Source organism: Toxorhynchites rutilus, chromosome 3, assembly GCF_029784135.1.
Source record: "Toxorhynchites rutilus septentrionalis strain SRP chromosome 3, ASM2978413v1, whole genome shotgun sequence".
Classification (NCBI taxonomy): Eukaryota; Metazoa; Arthropoda; class Insecta; order Diptera; family Culicidae; genus Toxorhynchites; species Toxorhynchites rutilus.
In genome coordinates, this window is record NC_073746.1 from 266,902,676 (window position 1) to 266,920,332 (window position 17,657).

The 17,657-nt window shown below is 41.4% G+C and overlaps 1 protein-coding gene across 1 annotated transcript; it reads right to left on the bottom strand.

Moving 5' to 3' along the window:
* Positions 1–11,363: 11,363 nt before the first annotated feature.
* Positions 11,364–12,509, bottom strand: LOC129777813 (uncharacterized). The gene is made up of 2 exons (XM_055784320.1): positions 12,004–12,509; positions 11,364–11,936 (listed from the first exon to the last, which is right to left on the bottom strand). The coding sequence occupies exons 1-2, from the start codon at positions 12,459–12,461 to the stop codon at positions 11,399–11,401; spliced, it is 996 nt and encodes a 331-aa protein (XP_055640295.1). The 5' UTR covers positions 12,462–12,509; the 3' UTR covers positions 11,364–11,398.
* Positions 12,510–17,657: the final 5,148 nt, after the last annotated feature.

Sequence of the window (17,657 nt, forward strand, 5' to 3'; positions counted from 1 at the left end):
CCCTCTCGAAATTTGTTTAATTTGACAGCGAACCAGTCTTCCAGTGTATCGATTCCAGCCAGGTCATGGGTCTCAGATGTTCTTGACCAGGGAGGAAGATTGAGGATCATTTTGAGGATTTTATTCTGGATTCGCTGGAGCTTGAGCCGATGCGTCTGGGCACAGCTATTCCAAATCGGCATGCCGTATTCAATCACCGGGAAGATGATTTGTTTGTAGACAGCAAGCTTGTTATTCAGACACAGAGCAGACTTTCTGTTCAGGAGTGGATATAATGATCTGATCATCGCCGCATTCACCCGAATCTTCCAGGTGTTGTAGTATTCAGACAGGACATTAAGGCCCCGCTGAAGTTTTTCCGTCAGAGCACGTGTTATTCGTCCCTTATAGATAATAGCCGTATGATCTGCGAACAGAGATAATTGGCCATCACCTGGTAAGGGAGGAATATCTGACGTGTATATGTTGAACAGCAGGGGTCCCAGGATGCTGCCTTGGGGCACCCCTGCAATGATGTTCAGTTCCCCTGAACAGACATTATTCAGCGATACCCTGAATGTTCTGCCTGAAAGGTAGTCTCTGATAATTTTTATCAGAAAACCTGGAAAACGTCGCTGATGCAGCTTAAACACCAGACCATCATGCCAGACATTGTCGAACGCCTTTTCGACGTCCAACAATGCCATTGCAGTTGTTTTGGAGACTGTTTTGTTCCGTCTGATGTTGTTCGTTACTCTGACGAGTTGATGAATTGTGGATCGACCACTCCGAAAACCAAACTGCTCGTCAGGGAGAATATTATTTTCGGTCGCGAAATCCGCAAGCCTGGAGTTGATCAGTTTCTCAAAAACTTTGGAGAGAGCAGAGAGTAAGCTGATAGGGCGATAGCTTCCAGATGATGTTGGATCTTTCCCCGGCTTCAGGATAGGAACAACTTTAGCTAACTTCCACTTCGAGGGGAAGTAGCCAAGTTGTAAGCATCGATTAAAAATCGATGCTAGATGTTCATATAACCTGGGACTTAGATGTTTCAATTCCAGGTTGAAAATGTTATCAAAGCCGGGGGCCTTCATATTTTTTATTTTAGCTTCCACCTCATCAGCAGTTACTCGCTGCTCATCACTCAAAGTTAATGGAACCCGATCCACTTCAGCTACAGCTTCCGCGACATCAGCTTCCCGGGGACTTGACATAGCCTGCCCAATGCTATGCGAGCTGTAGAAGTGCTGTCCCAATGCATCCGCTTTCTCAGCGGGGGTTATTAAAATATCAGGACTTGGGGAACTGGGGATTAAAGGTGGGATAGGTTTAGGCTTGGTTTTAAGGATATTCGTCAGCCTCCAGAAGGGGCGGGAATAGGATGGGAGCTGGCTCAATTTTGACGTAGGACTACGTCTAACCGGAAGATATAGGGGGTGAAATGGAAATCTAGGTACTGAACAAGTAGGAAAAAATGCAAGATTTGGAACGCTTATAACTCGAGCATTTCTCAATAGATCGCAAAGGTTTTTGCATCAATTGATAGGAAATATATCTACGCATCTATTATAATGAAAAACATTTCATTTTTCTTGAGATAAATAATTGAATAATTGTGAAATATCAAGCATTGTCAAAATGCACTATGTGCCCATTTTTGATTGGTCCATTTTGTGCTCCTCAAATCGTACCGACAAAAACGGGCAACCAGAGCAGCAGCGAAATAGAATGAAGCACGATTGGAAAGGAAAAAGAAAAAAATGAACGAAACATTGGTCGCAGTCTCACACATGCGTAATTCTCGAGCCAGCCAGTCAGCTTAAAATCCCCGCTCCGCTGCCGTAACGATCATTCTCATTCAAACCGTACACCACATCGGTTCGCATCACAACACATCAACAAACCAACCCAAGCAGCCATTTCTGGACATGGTAAAGGAGGAAAAGTGAAGGGAAAGGCAAAATCCCACTCGAACCGTGTTGATCTGGAGTTCCCCGCAAGGGTAGTTAGGCCGAGCGCGTTAGTACCAGTTCACCAGTCCACCTAGCCGGCGTTATATAGTTTCGGCCGCCGAAGTGATCGAGTTGGCTGGTAAAGCTGCTCGCGACGATAAGAAAAACCGCATTCAGAACAGAATACATTCAGTTCGGTGGACATCAAGACAACAACAGGCAGTTGCAGCGAGTGGCGAATGGCAAACGCAATCGCAAAACGGTAGCAGGTAGCAGAAGAAAAAAGTTTGTTCTTTATACAAACTGCTTTGGTGGCAAATCCAGAACAAGGCGGCATCGAGGGCGTTCGAAATGGTTTTTTTCAAAACCACGAGTACAAAGTTTTCTAAATTGGAATCATTCCATAAAACAAGGCGCTTTTCAGGGCCATTAAACCTTCCAAAAAAGAGTTTAGGAAATACAGTTCAATGCTTTCTAAAACATTATCCAAAGTAATAATAAAACACAAATTGATTTTCTGATAATTTGTTTGCCAGGATCTGATGAGTATGTGATTTTGGCAGTTGTTCTGAGCTTATTGATAGTTGGGGACTTTCAAGATTATTCAATTTTCACCAATTCTTAAATTGTTTCCAGATTGAAAGTACAGTAATTTACAATTAGTTCGACATTTAGCTAATTCGACGGACATGTAATGCGACTTATTTAGTTGGACATTTTTGTAAACATAGAGATCCAAATTATGACCCCACATTGAAAGTCGACACTGTACCACTGTCATCGCAAAAGTTCAATTACAGGTTAAAATCGCCTCCAATGCGACACTGAGTGGCGCTTCGGCACGTCGCATTGAATGTAATTTACTGTACAACATGTCACAAAGCTGGATGGGAAGAAATTTTCCAACTGTGAAAGCTGTGGCGAGTGGCAAATGCAATCGCTAAACAGAAAGGTTTAGCCGAACAAGATGGGGATATCGAGTAATAACAAAACAATAAACTCTTTAGATTGAAGATAATTTTGTGATCCTGAAAAGGACCCTTTTTAGCCTGCATGTGAATCCAACGAGCGAACAAATCGTAATGAATGTATTTTTTTGCCATCGCTCCCTTTTAACGCTCATTCGTTCGTCTCGTTGGACTCGCCCCTCTGGCTGAGTCTGCCGATTTGTCTCTATCCTGTGAGTGTGTACCGCTAGAGTATAAAACACGCGGACCCCAAAAAATATCTTATTTTCTTTCAAACCGTAAACCCGTGTGGTTGTACGGCATCGGCATCGTGGACGTAACAAAGGAGGACAAGTTAAGGGAAAGGCAAAGTCCCACTCGAACCGTGCAAGTGTGCAGTTCCCTGTTGGTCGCATTCACTGATTGCTCCGCAAGGGTAACTAGGCCGAACGGATTGGTGCCGGAGCACCAGTATACCTAACAGGGATTATAGAGTTTCGGCCGTCGGAGTGCTCGAGTTGGCTTGCAAAGCTGCTCACGATAATCAGAAAACCCGCATCAAGAACAGAGCAGCTTCGGTTCGGCGCTCATCAAGGCAACAATTAGTTTCAGTGAGTGGCAAAGTGTTTCTCCGGCACGTCGCATTAAATGTAATTTACTGAACAATATGTCACAAGCTGGATGGGAAGAAATTTTCCAACTGTGAAAGCTGTGGCGAGTGGCAAACGCAATAGCTAAACAGGAAGGTTTAACCGAACAAGATGGGAATATCGAGTGATAACAAAAACACAACACCAAAGGTTCTTTTCAGAACCATCAATATATTCATAAAGAGTAAACAGTAAACTAATCCATTTTTCAGGTAGATAGGTAGGTATTCACGTAGGAGAAGAAAATAAAACAATATATTTAAAATATATATAAACAATATATTTAATGTATATATAGAGGGGTCCCCTTTGTATAGTCCTACGTCACTCCGGTTATGTCCCCGACATTACCCACCCGTCTTTTCTTGAAAAATTTCTGTTTTTGAGATCCAAGATCCTGGCCTGGATCACTCTGGAAAGTTGGTTCGCTGCCAATTTCTTTTCCAGAAGGCGAGTTCGTTGGAACTGCCTCCGAAAAATGTTTCGCAAACGGATGAATTTTTTTTGTTTCATTATCAATTTCAAGAAGGCTACTCACACTTGGAACTTGTTGGACATGCTGCTCTCGGGCGACTCGCAGTGGGTCTTCCACGCTACCCAGCGCGTTGTTGATGTCCTCTGGAGTCTGAAGGTGATGATCAAAACGTACCTCCGCGTCTACCGTTTGCTGAAATGCCGACCAGTTGACCCGATGATAATTTCGACGCTGCAATCTTCTAGTTTCCGCTTGTTCACCGAGAATCAACATCACTGGATAATGGTCGCTGCTCAGATCGTGCACCACCGATGGCTGCTGAACGTTCGCCATGTTGGTGACGAAGATGTCGAGAATAGAGGGGACCCCGGCAGGTGAATAATACGTTGCTTCCTCAGGGCTCAGGATGTTGTAGTGCCCGCAAGGAAGATCGCTGAAAATAACTGTGCCGTTCATATTCCGCCGGAGATTCCCCCAGGATTCGTGCTTTGCGTTGAGGTCTCCAGCTAGGATGAATTTTCCACGGTTTCTTGTGAGCGCGACTAGATCTCTGCGTAGTAGCAAACAGGAACCATCTATTTCCCTCACTTGACGGGGACAATACACTGCGATGATGTTAATTGGCCCTATTGATGTTAACAGTTCGATGCCGATGGCCTCAACGATTTTAAGGTTGAAGCTCTTCAACGAAAGGAACTTCAAACCTCTTCTCACTGCTACAGCGACTCCGCCCCCGCGTGAGCTGGTACGATCCAGTCGGACGATTGTATGTTCTGGAAGACTGAAGCTGATATTTGGTTTCAGGTGAGTTTCCGTGATTGCTGCAACGTCGATCTTGTGGTTCCTGAGGAATTCTGTAAGTTCAACCTGTTTCTTTGCGAGGGAGCATGCGTTCCATGTAATAATTCTAAGGTTGGATGGATGGTCTGCCATATTGGTATAAGAAATTCATCATCGTGGTGACTTGGTCCTGTTTGGTTTTACAGGCACTTAATAGTCGCGAGAATTCGACGCAGAGGGCACTCATCTCCGCCCATGAATACAGATCATCTGTGTCTGCTGTTGTTTGATTGGCACCTGCTACTACCTGGGCGAAACTCATCACTCCAGGGGGATGTTGTACCTCACGCGATGTTGACTGAACCGGCGTATTTTTTGTTAGACTCGTTGGATTAACCGATTCGTTCATCCTCGATGTGGGAAGAGGGAGAGGCGCCAGGATTGGAATGGATCTCCTAATTTGATTGTGCGGTGGGACCGGTTGCTGAATCTGTAGACTTCTCTTGCTTGATTTCATATTCAACGATGCATTTCTGCGTTTTTCAATAAATTCTGCCCGCTTAGGGCATTGACGGCTGGTTGACGGATGTTCTTCATCGCAGTGTATGCATTGTGTGGTTACATCCTCTTTGATACATTCCCTAGTACGATGATTTCCTCTGCAAGAATTGCATCGGCTGCTAATATGGCAATTTTTAGCACCATGCCCGAAATTCAGGCAGTTTGTGCACTGGGTGACATCTCGATGGATGGGATTATATCGCTCCCATTTAATTATAAAATGATCAAACGAATCGATTTCCTTCAGTTCGACCATGTTGATGGATCCACGTACAAGGTGTATCAGGTACAGTTGATCACGATACCTGATTTTTTTTATTCCGTCGGTTCATTTTATGCACAGCCATCACTTTTAAATTTAGTTCGGTCAATCCATCCTGCACCTCTTTTATTTCCATGTCCGGGAGCCCCCGAAGCACAACCTTGAATGGCTTGTCAGCTGCCATATCGTGGGTGAAATACTCCACACCTTTTCTTTTTAAGTATTCTTGGACGGCTTTATAATGGTTCAGCGCGGGAACCATAATTTTATAGCCGTCAGTGCACAGGCTAAATTTCACTTGTAGCCCCCTCGAGATGAGCAGCTTCATTTCCTCACGAAACTTGTCCGGGAAACCTTTCGTATAAAATGGCGGCATTTTTTCTTTCCTTGTTGTATTTCCGCTATCCTCCACCGGGAGCGCTGCAAATTTATTGTTTGCAAGCAGCTGTTGCTGTACTTCAGCCGGTTCATCACCTAATTCCGCTTCAGAACGGGTCCGCTTCGCAGCAGTTGATTGCCCTTTATTAGAGCGTGGTTTCCCCATATCTTGGGTGAATGCACTTGCCGAATGCAACGTGCCACGAACGAGTTTAACTTTGTCAAAAAACACGAGCTCTCCAAAAATGCGACCGATCAGCACGGGAGCAGATACTCGAATGACTGATTGGATTTCCGAGTGGCGCTCGCTTATATACCGATTGGTGATTTCAATAGCCTGTTTTGAAAGCAATTTTAAGACTATTGAAACAAGTTTTTGGATCAAAAAGTAACAAGTATAGAACGCGTAGACATTTTATCTTTCGAATGAAGTGTTTATCATACCATTTCGTTCAGTTGTTTAGGAGCTATTAACGCTTAAAATCTCGGTCTCCGGCGTAACGCTTTCGTTTTCGAAACTTTGATTTTACACCCCGGTATAGAAATGAAAGACGTAGTCCTACGTCAAAAAGACGGGTGGGTAATGTCGGGGACATAACCGGAGTGACGTAGGACTATACAAAGGGGACAGCTTTTGTTAAATATATATTTTAAATATATTGTTTTATTTTCTTCTCCTACGTGAATACCTACATATCTACCTGAAAAATGGATTAGTTTACTGTTTACTCTTTATGAATATGTTGATGGTTCTGAAAAGAACCTTTGGTGTTGTGTTTTTGTTATCACTCGATATTCCCATCTTGTTCGGTTAAACCTTCCTGTTTAGCTATTGCGTTTGCCAATCGCCACAGCTTTCACAGTTTGAAAATTTCTTCCCATCCAGCTTGTGACATGTTGTTCAGTAAATTACACTTAATGCGACGTGCCGGAGAAACACTTTGCCACTCACTGAAACTAATTGTTGCCTTGATGAGCGCCGAGCCGAAGCTGCTCTGTTCTTGATGCGGGTTTTCTGATTGTCGTGAGCAGCTTTGCAAGCCAACTCGAGCACTCCGACGGCCGAAAATCTATAATCGCTGTTAGGTATACTAGTGCTCCGGCACCAATCCGTTCGGCCTAGTTACCCTCGCGGAGCAATTAGTGAATGCGACCAACAGGGAACTGGAGACCTGCACGGTTCGAGTGAGACTTTGCCTTTCCCTTAACTTGTCCTCCTTTGTTACGTCCACGATGCCGATGCCGTACAACCACACGAGTTTACGGTTTGAAAGAAAATAAGACATTTTTTTGGGGTCCGCGTGTTTTATACTCTAGCGGTACACACTCACAGGATAGAGACAAATCGGCAGACTCAGCCAGAGGGGCGAGTCCAACGAGACGAACGAATGAGCGTTAAAAGGGAGCGATGGCAAAAAAATACATTCATTACGATTTGTTCGCTCGTTGGATTCACATGCAGGCTAAAAAGGGTCCTTTTCAGGATCACAAAATTATCTATTATCTATTATCACATAATTATCTATTATTATTATATTATTTATTTATTGTTTTGTTATCACTTGATATCCCCATCTTGTTCGGCTAAACCTTCCTGTTTAGCGATTTGTTGCCACTCGCCACAGCTTTCACAGTAAAAAAATTTCTTCCCATCCAGCTTTGTGACATGTTGTACAGTAAATTACATCCAATGCGACGTGCCGAAGCGCCACTCAGTGTCGCATTGGAGGCGATTTTAACCTGTCATTGAACATTTGCGATGACAGTGGTACAGTGTCGACTTTCAATGTGGGGTCATAATTTGGATCTCTATGTTTACAAAAATGTCCAACTAAATAAGTCGCATTACATGTCCGTCCAATTAGCTAAATGTCGAACTAATTGTAAATTACTGTACTTTAAATCTGGAAACAATTTAAGAATTGGTGAAAATTGAATAATCAGGAAAGTCCCCAACTATCAATAAGCTCAGAACAACTGCCAAATTCACATACTCATCAGATCCTGGCAAACAAATTATGAAAAAATCAAATTGTGTTTTATTGTTATTTTGGATAATGTTTTAGAAAGCATTGAACTGTATTTCCTAAACTCTTTTTTGGAAGGTTTAATGGCCCTGAAAAGCGCCTTGTTTTATGGAATGGTTCCAATTTAGAAAACTTAGTACTCGTGGTTTTGATAAAAACCATTTCGAACGCCCTCGATGCCGCCTTGTTCTGGATTTGCCACCAAAGCAGTTTGTATAAAGAACAAACTTTTTTCTTTTGCTACCTGATGCCGTTTTGCGATTACGTTTGCCACTCGCCACTCGCTGCAACTGCCTGTTGTCTTGATGTCCACCGAACCGAATGTGTTCTGTTCCGAATGCTGGTTTTCTTATCGTCGCGAGCAGCTTTGCCAGATAACTCGATCACTTCGGCGGCCGAAACTATATAACGCCGGCTAGGTGGACTGGTGCACTGGTACTAACGCGCTCGGCCTAGCTACCCTTGCGGGGAACTCCAGATCAACACGGTTCGAGGGGGATTTTGCCTTTCCCTTCACTTTTCCTCCTTTACCATGTCCAGACATGGCTGCTTGGGTTGGTTTGTTGATGTGTTGTGATGCGAACCGATGTGGTGTACGGTTTGAATGAGAATGATCGTTACGGCAGCGGAGCGGGGATTTTTAAGCTGACTGGCTGGCTCGAGAATTACGCATGTGTGAGACTGCGACCAATGTTTCGTTAATTTTTTTTCTTTTTCCTTTCCAATCGTGCTTCATTCTATTTCGCTGCTGCTCTGGTTGCCCGTTTTGGTCGGTACGATTTGAGGAGCACAAAATGGACCAATCAAAAATGGACACATAGTGCATTTTGACAATGCTTGATATTTCACAATTATTCAATTATTTATCTCAAGAAAAATGAAATGTTATTCGTTATGATAGATGCGTAAACATATTTCCTATCAATTGATGCAAAAAACTTTGCGATCTATTGAGAAATGCTCGAGTTATAAGCGTTCCAAATCTTGCAATTTTTCCTACTTGTTCAGTGCCTAGATTTCCATTTCACCCCCTATATCTTCCGGTTAGACGTAGTCCTACGTCAAAACTACGGGTTTTCGGAGTGAGCAACAATCAACTTTTTACTTCCGTTCTACGTAAAGATAGTCCCATTCGATATCTATGATTAGGTGATATGGTATTTTTTTACGCGGATTTTCCAATCAACGCGCGGTTTTTCTTACGTGGATTTTCCAATTAACGTTTTTTAGACGTTTTTTACGAGGTACGTATTCCCGCGTAAAAAAACCTGAGTGTACTTAAAACACGTAGTCCTGAACCTTACTCAATTATTTTTTCTATGAATTTGCTAGTACTTCCGCTAATTTTTCAATTACGGAAAAGTTCATTTTCATTGTTTTTATTTAAGGTTGTGTTTTTCGCTTCTCAAATACGGGATGCTGTCAACTCGAATAGATATTACCATATGAAAATGATTTGTTCACTGAAGGGTCTATGGCTGATGATGGTTGTGTATTTTTTTATATTAGAAGTATATTTACAAATCTAAAGCATTTAGGTTCGAATACCTCCGGTAATACAGGTCGGACTCGATTATCCGGAGACTCGATTATCCGGGATTTGATTATCCGGAATTTTAGACTCGATTATCCGGAGTATTTTATTTTTGATTTTCGGAAATTTTGAATAATTTGTATGATAATTCTATATTGAATAGCTAATATGAATACCAAAAGAAAGGGCTTGACTAATAGAATGCAGTTATTTATGAAAAAATCAAATCCAAGATGGCGGCCACTACAAAATGGCGGATTGCATATTTTCTCAGAACTCCATCAATATGGGTAACGAATGAAAGGGCTTAACTAGTAGAACACAGTTATTTATGAAAAATGCAAATCTGAAATGGCCGCCACCGCAAGATGGCGCCATATATATTTTTTTCTCAACCCCATTAATATGGGTATCAAATGAAAGGGTTTGACTAGTAGAATTGTAAATAAGACAGCACGAGCCACCACGGCTCTCAACTGATTATGTATGTATGTTGACTAGTAGAATACAGTTATTTATGTAAAATGCAAATCTAAGATGGCGGTCTCTACAAAATGGCGGATTACCTATTTTCTCAGAACCCCATCAATATGGGTATCAAATTAAAAAGCTTGACTAGTAGAACACAGTTATTTATGAAAAATGTCCAAAAATGAATCAAAAGAAAGTTCTCGACTAGTAGAACATAGCAGATAATGAAAAATCCTATTTCAATATGGCCGCAGTCCCCAAACAACTAATTATTTTTTGAATGGTTTCATTCAGCTTGACCTGTTTCTATGTATGTTTGAATGTTTGTTAGGTTGTCTCACATTAATAGAAAGTTGACCCCGTTCCTGTTGAATGATTGGAACATACATTTAATTCTACTGTCATTATAAAACTGCGTATTCCATGATCTTGAAAAATTCAATTTATCCGCCGCAAAAAAAAATGGCTGAATGGCTTGATTTGGAGAATACACCCACATACGCCACAAAATGGTCGACTATGTATTTTTTGCAATCCCCTCAATATTGGTATCAAATGATTTGACTAATAGAATACAGTACAGGTCGGACACGATTATATACAGACTCGATTATATGTGATTCGATTATATACAATTTTGGACTCGATTATGTTCAGTTTGGGAAAAATATTTTTTTTATATTTCAAATATGGCTTATTTCATGAAGAAAGGTAACCTTAAGGTAACGTTAAGGTGAAGTTTAAGTGGCTTTTACATGTACAGTGGGGTAAAAATCGTGATTTTTGAAGATTTTGCTTGAATTTTCACCAGGAACCAGCCAAATTAAGAAAGATAGAAGTTGTGCGTCATAGAACAAATTGTGGAGCGGTTAAAGAATTTGAATTGATAGAAATAATCTAGTTTAATATAATTTTTTAGGATAAAATTAATAATAAAATGTTATTAAAATTCACTAATTTAGTTGTTCCACTACTATATCCTGTACTAAATTTTCTCATCTTTCAAATGAAAGCATCAGAATCGTCTTCCGTAGCGTACTTTTTAATGTAGGGCCAGTTTGAAGTACGAAACAAAAAAAAAGTTCAGTAACTCTGTCATTGTTGAAATTCGAACATACGCGTAGCAGGATTTTTTTAATCAAATATGATCGTCTATCACCTCCTGAGATAAACTGGATAATTTTTTTTTTCATATGAGAAAGGTGTTTTCTAACTTTAAGGGGATGAATCAAAAATCAAATTCCTCTTTTATTTTCAAAAAACGAAAAATACATGCACAAAAAAAACAAATAAAGAAAAAAACATTGTTTTGAATCGATTATCCGGAGTGGAAAAAAAAATCAATACTCCGGATAATCGAGTCCGACCTGTATTATTTATTATTAAATGTTATCATAATAAAACATGGTCTTCAAGATTTCTCTTGAAGTTTGAATACCTCCCATGTCTACAGCAAGATCACTCAGGATTTTGGTAGTCATCGTATGTCTATTCTGCTGATTTGTCTTTGTAAGAACTCGTCTTTGCTCGTCCTCGATCTCCTTTCCTTTGCGCACCGTTTCAATGACGCTCTCGAAAAAACCTGCCAACCCAACACTGAGATGAACGTAAAGCTCATGATCATGCACTGTGACCGGCATTCCAGCATAGCTGGTGATGCTGGTGAAGAGTACGTTAATCATACGCTGTTTCGAGGGATCCAATTGGGATAAATTGGTAATATCCACATCAAGTGTGAGTGCCGGGAGCTTCCGAAAAATGGTGTCTGCAAGACGATCGAAAGCTGCACGCTTGAAGTCGTCTTTAAATTTACGTGGATTTTCATCTGATTTGGTTTGGCTCGGTTGGGTTCGAAGCCCCGTGGGTGTTGGCTCTGATTTAGTTTGGCACTTTTTCGCATGTCCGTCTTTTGGCGTAACACTGTATAAGAGACGATTTGATAAGTCTGATTATCAACAACGAGATATGGAAGTCTTCGTGTACTCACCTTCGGGCTTGTTGGTCTCGGAGCTGCAGTTGTAGGTTAGTCAAACTACGCTTCGGCAATAGTTCGCCGAATTGTTTAATATTGTCCTCGAGACAATGCACTTTTGGTCGTGCCAACGATTGAATTCGCAAAGATGTGGCGGACCGTGTGAAATCGCGGTCGGAAGAACTAATGTTTTGTTTAGATACTGGAGTGGTTGGAGCTGGATAGAACGCCGTACCCTCGGGAAGTTCTGGGATACTTTTTTCACCCACGTCTTCTAATTTATCCATAGATTTATTTCGTGGTAGGTCGGTTGCAGTTATAATGAGTGGCGATTCCGAGATCTGCAAATCAGGTACTGTCGTTTCCGGACTTGACTGTTGCACTTCCATTTGAGATAATTTTTTCGGAACGTCCGTTTGAGATCGATTTTTTACTACTTCGGACGAACGTGGGGTTTGATCGGCCGGGTTCATGTCAATTTTTTTTATGTTGGCGTTGGATAATTTAGAAACACGTCCGAATGTGGAGTTCATAAAAAATATTTGAAGTTGTTGATGCAAACGACTGCTGCGATTATTATAAGGGAACAACATGGGGAAAAAACTATTCTGAAAAGTAGCAGACATAAAATTAGGATGCATTAAAATAATTCAATTCAGCTCCGGGGTCGGACAAGATTAAATTCAACTTATTGAAGAATCTTCCCGACTTGGCAAAACATCGTTTGCTGAACTTGTTCAACAAGTTTCTGGAGCTGAATATAGTCCCGCATGACTGGAGACAAGTGAGAGTGATAGCCATACGAAAACCCAATAAGCCGGCTTGCGATCACAATTCGTATAGGCCGATTGCAATGTTATCCTGTATTCGTAAATTGTTAGAGAAAATGATTCTACTTCGTTTGGACAAGTGGGTTGAAACGAACAATTTGCTGTCAAATACGCAGTTTGGCTTCCGCCGAGGTAAAGGGACGAACGATTGTCTCGCGCTGCTATCTTCTGAAATCCAAATCGCATTTGCTCGCAAAGAACAAATGGCTTCCGTTTTTCTCGATATCAAAGGGGCATTTGATTCAGTTTCCATGGAAATTCTCTCAGAGAAACTTCATAATCGTGGACTTTCACCAATTCTGAATAATTTCCTGTACAATTTACTCTCAGAAAAGCACATGTTTTTCAATCATGGCAGCTTGAAATCTTCTCGTTACAGTTTTATGGGCCTCCCACAAGGCTCCTGCCTAAGCCCCCTCTTGTACAGTTTTTACGTCAATGATATAGATGATTGTCTAACTAGAGATTGCACGTTGAGACAACTTGCAGACGATGGCGTTATTTCCATCACGGGTACTAATCCCGCCGTTCTGCAAAATTCCTTGCAAGTTACCCTGAACAACCTGTTCACGTGGGCTCTCAAGCTGGGTATCGAATTCTCTACGGAGAAAACTGAAATGGTCCTTTTTTCTAGGAAGCATGAACCCGCCCAATTCCAGCTTCACCTATCCGGCAAAACGATCAAGCACTCGATGTTTTTCAAATACCTTGGAGTATATTTTGACTCTAAATGTACCTGGGGAATACACATTGCGTATTTGAAACAGAAATGCCAGCAAAGAATCAATTTTCTCCAAACAATAACCGGAACATGGTGGGGTGCCCATCCAGGAGACCTCATTCAGTTCTACAAAACAACGATATTATCAGTGTTAGAATATGGCAGTTTTTGCTTCCGATCAGCTGCCAGGATTCATATTCTCAAGCTGGAGAGAATACAATATCGTTGCTTGCGTATAGCCATGGGGTGTTTGCATTCGACACATACGATGAGTCTCGAAGTTTTGGCAGGAGTACCCCCGCTTACTCTTCGGTTCACAGAATTATCCTACAGATTTCTCATCCGTTGCAAGATCATGAATCCATTGGTGATTGATAACTTCGAAAATCTACTCCAACTGACTCCTCAGTCAAGTTTTATGTCTCTATACCATGAGTACCTTACCCATGAAGTGCACCCTTCACCGGGCATCTCCAACCAAGTTTGCTTCCCATATTTTTGCAATTCCTCTGTCAATTTTGATCTGTCCATGCGACAAAAGATCCATGGAATCCCAGATCATCTACGCTCCGATTACATTCCGGAGATATTTTCGGCAGAATATGGGAAAGTTAGATCTGATAAAATGTTCTTTACTGACGGTTCATTCATAAACGGGTCCACTGGCTTCGGCATCTTCAATGAAAATTCCAGTGCCTCTTTCAAACTCAAAGATCCTTGTTCCGTGTATGTCGCTGAACTGGGTGCGATATATTACGCATTAGGGATCATTGAAACATTGCCCATCGACCACTATTTTATTTTTTCAGACAGTCTCAGCTCAATAGAGGCAATCCGCTCAATGAAAGTTGATAAACGCTCATCTTATTTCCTAACAAGAATAAGACATCTATTGAGTGTTTTGGTCGAAAAATTATTCAAGATTACCTTAGCATGGGTTCCCTCTCATTGCTCGATTCCGGGGAATGAGAAAGCGGACTCGCTAGCTAAGGTGGGCGCTTCAGAAGGCACACTTTTTGAAAGGCAAATTACTTATAACGAATTTTTTCACATTCCTCGTCAGGACACACTCGTTAGTTGGCAGCGCATGTGGAGTGAAGATGAGTTCGGTCGTTGGTTACACACGATTATCCCTAAGGTTTCGACGAAAGCTTGGTTTAAGGGATTGAATGTCGGTCGTGATTTCATTCGCGTGATATCTCGGCTTATGTCCAATCACTACAACCTAAACGCGCATCTCTATCGAATTGGGCTCGCAGCAAACAATCTTTGTGATTGTGGCGATGGCTACCACGACATCGAGCATATTGTCTGGTCGTGTATCCGGTTCCATGCTGCTCGCTCTCAGCTCTCTAGAGCACTGAGAGCAAAAGGCAGACAATCGGATATCCCCGTCCGGGATATCTTAGGTAGCCGTGATCCTGATCTTCTGCTTCATCTATACCTGTTCCTCAGAAACGCCGATGTCAACGTTTAATGATGTTTCCTTCTTTGTGTCCCTGTTTAGTATCCCTCCTATCCGATCTATAAACTTTTACTTAGTCGCGGCAATACATACACACACTCTTTACAGATACACGGGCCAAAGGTTGTGCAGTCCACTGATGATTCAACAAAAGCCAAAGGTTGTACCGCTCATGACAACTCTACACGAGCTGATGATTGCGCCGGCTAGTGACCATTCTATCCTGGATTCCTCGAGAAGACGCACCACGCTAGATATGGGGTACAGACTAGGGGGGCGTTGCTGATTAATGGTCAGCTGCATCCCAATAGGAAGTATCCCGTGTCGGGCACAGGTACAGATCATTGAAGACAGCAACATCACAATTACGAAAACACTTGTAATTCTAACCTCGAGCCAACCGCGAGTAATCGGTTACATATTACTAACATAGTTATAAGGCAAACATTGTCGAAATATTGAACTCCCGGCCCCGTCAGGTTGACGCCATATGAGCCTTAATAAAAATATATATTTTGGATAAAAAAAAAAAAAAATAATTTTCGAATATAAGCAAAAGGAAACACGTAAACTTGAGTGCAATTCAGGACGGACTAGGTTATACAGGGTAGCGCATAAGTCACGCAACGCTCTCTGAAGGAAAAAAATACGATCGCGCTGCTATCGAGTGTGTTGGTTCCTAAGCGGTTCAGTTGTCGACTTTGTATCGTTTTTTATTCGAGAATAAAGATTTTGTATTGTGATACATTTTTTTTGTGCAAATCGGTTGCGTGACTTATGCACCACCCTGTATACAGTCTCCAATTACTCTTCACTGTGTATAATCGAGTCAAAATTTATTTTTAATTTCTTTTTTATACATATACTAGCTGACCCGGCAAACGTTGTTTTGCCATAAACATTATTTGGTGAAAAATATACGTTTGCTGTTTTCAAGATGGACGGTTAAATTTATTGGAAAACAAAATACACACGAGACAATGTGAATGTCAATGTCTGCGTTGTGGTTGAGTGGTTGTCCGAAATTATCATTACATTTTCCATCTGCCATGCATGATGATAAAAAAAAAGACGGGTGGGTAATGTCGGGGACATAACCGGAGTGACGTAGGACTATACAAAGGGGACAGCTTTTGCTAAATATATATTTTAATTATATTGTTTTATTTTCTTCTACCTACCTATCTACCTGAAAAATGAATTACTTTACTGTTTACTTTTTATGAACATGTTGGGGGTTCTGAAAAGAACCTTTGGTGTTGTGTTTTTGCGTTTTTTTTTTACAACTTGATTCTTGATTTTTTTCTAAAGGCTTTGTACTTATTAAATGCTCAACGCCGGGCATCTTTCAGCGTATGCATATATCGTACAATCAAAATGATGGCTGTGATAGGGAATGCATAGGTAGTCATCAACTCATTCACTATCATATATTTCATTATTGAGCACATTACCGTACCTTAAACTGTGGTTTCGGAGACGAATGAATTGTAAGATTTGTAGTATCCGTAAACAAAGTAAATAAAAATAAAAAAGAACTGAGGTTTTGGAGACGATCTGTTGAAAAATAAACGAACTATAAGAACTTAAAATAAGAACAGAGCAGCAGGAAATACATAGCTCATCATGTTGCTCCTTAGTTATTTTCCTATACAATGCAGATGTAACGTCAGTCAGTCAACCAAAGAAAGCAGTTCTTGCTACCGAGAAAATTCGTTTATGCCATCCTGCATACAATGTGTTGTAATTTGAAGCCACTTTTAATTCGGAAACTATACATGGGTTTGTGAAAACTGAATGATCAATTTAAAAAACCCCAACCAGTTCAAGAACAAGCATAAACAAAACAAAACAGTTTATATTATATGTCATATTATGTCACTTTAGAATGCATTGGTATTGTGAAAAACTTTTAATAACTCTTTTTTGAATGGTTTAATGGCCCTGTAAAGCGCTGTGTTTTACGGTGGCTGGTTTTGCCACCAAAGCGGTCTGTATAAACAAACTTTTTCTTTCTTCTACCTGCTGCCGTTTTGCGATTGCGATTGCCACTCGCTGAAACTAGTTGTTGCCTTGACGAGCGCCGAACCGAAGCTGCTCTGTTCTTGATGCGTGTTTTCTGATTGTCGTGAGCAGCTTTGCAAGCCAACTCGAGCACTCCGACGGTCGAAACTCTATAATCGCTGTTAGGTATACTGGTGCTCCGGCACCAATCCGTTCGGCCTAGTTACCCTTGCGGAGCAATCAGTGAATGCGACCAACAGGGAACTGGAGACCTGCACGGTTCGAGTGAGACTTTGCCTTTCCCTTAACTTGTCCTCCTTTGTTACGTCCACGATGCCGATGCCGTACAACCACACGGGTTTACGGTTTGAAAGAAAATAAGATATTTTTTTGGGGTCCGCGTGTTTTATACTCAAGCGGTACACACTCACAGGATAGAGACAAATCGGCAGACTCAGCCAGAGGGGCGAGTCCAACGAGACGAACGAATGAGCGTTAGAAGGGAGCGATGGCAAAAAAATACATTCATTACGATTTGTTCGCTCGTTGGATTCACATGCAGGTTAAAAAGGGTCCTTTTCAGGATCACAAAATTATCTTCAATCTAAAGAGTTTATTGTTTAGTTATCACTCGATATCCCCATCTTGT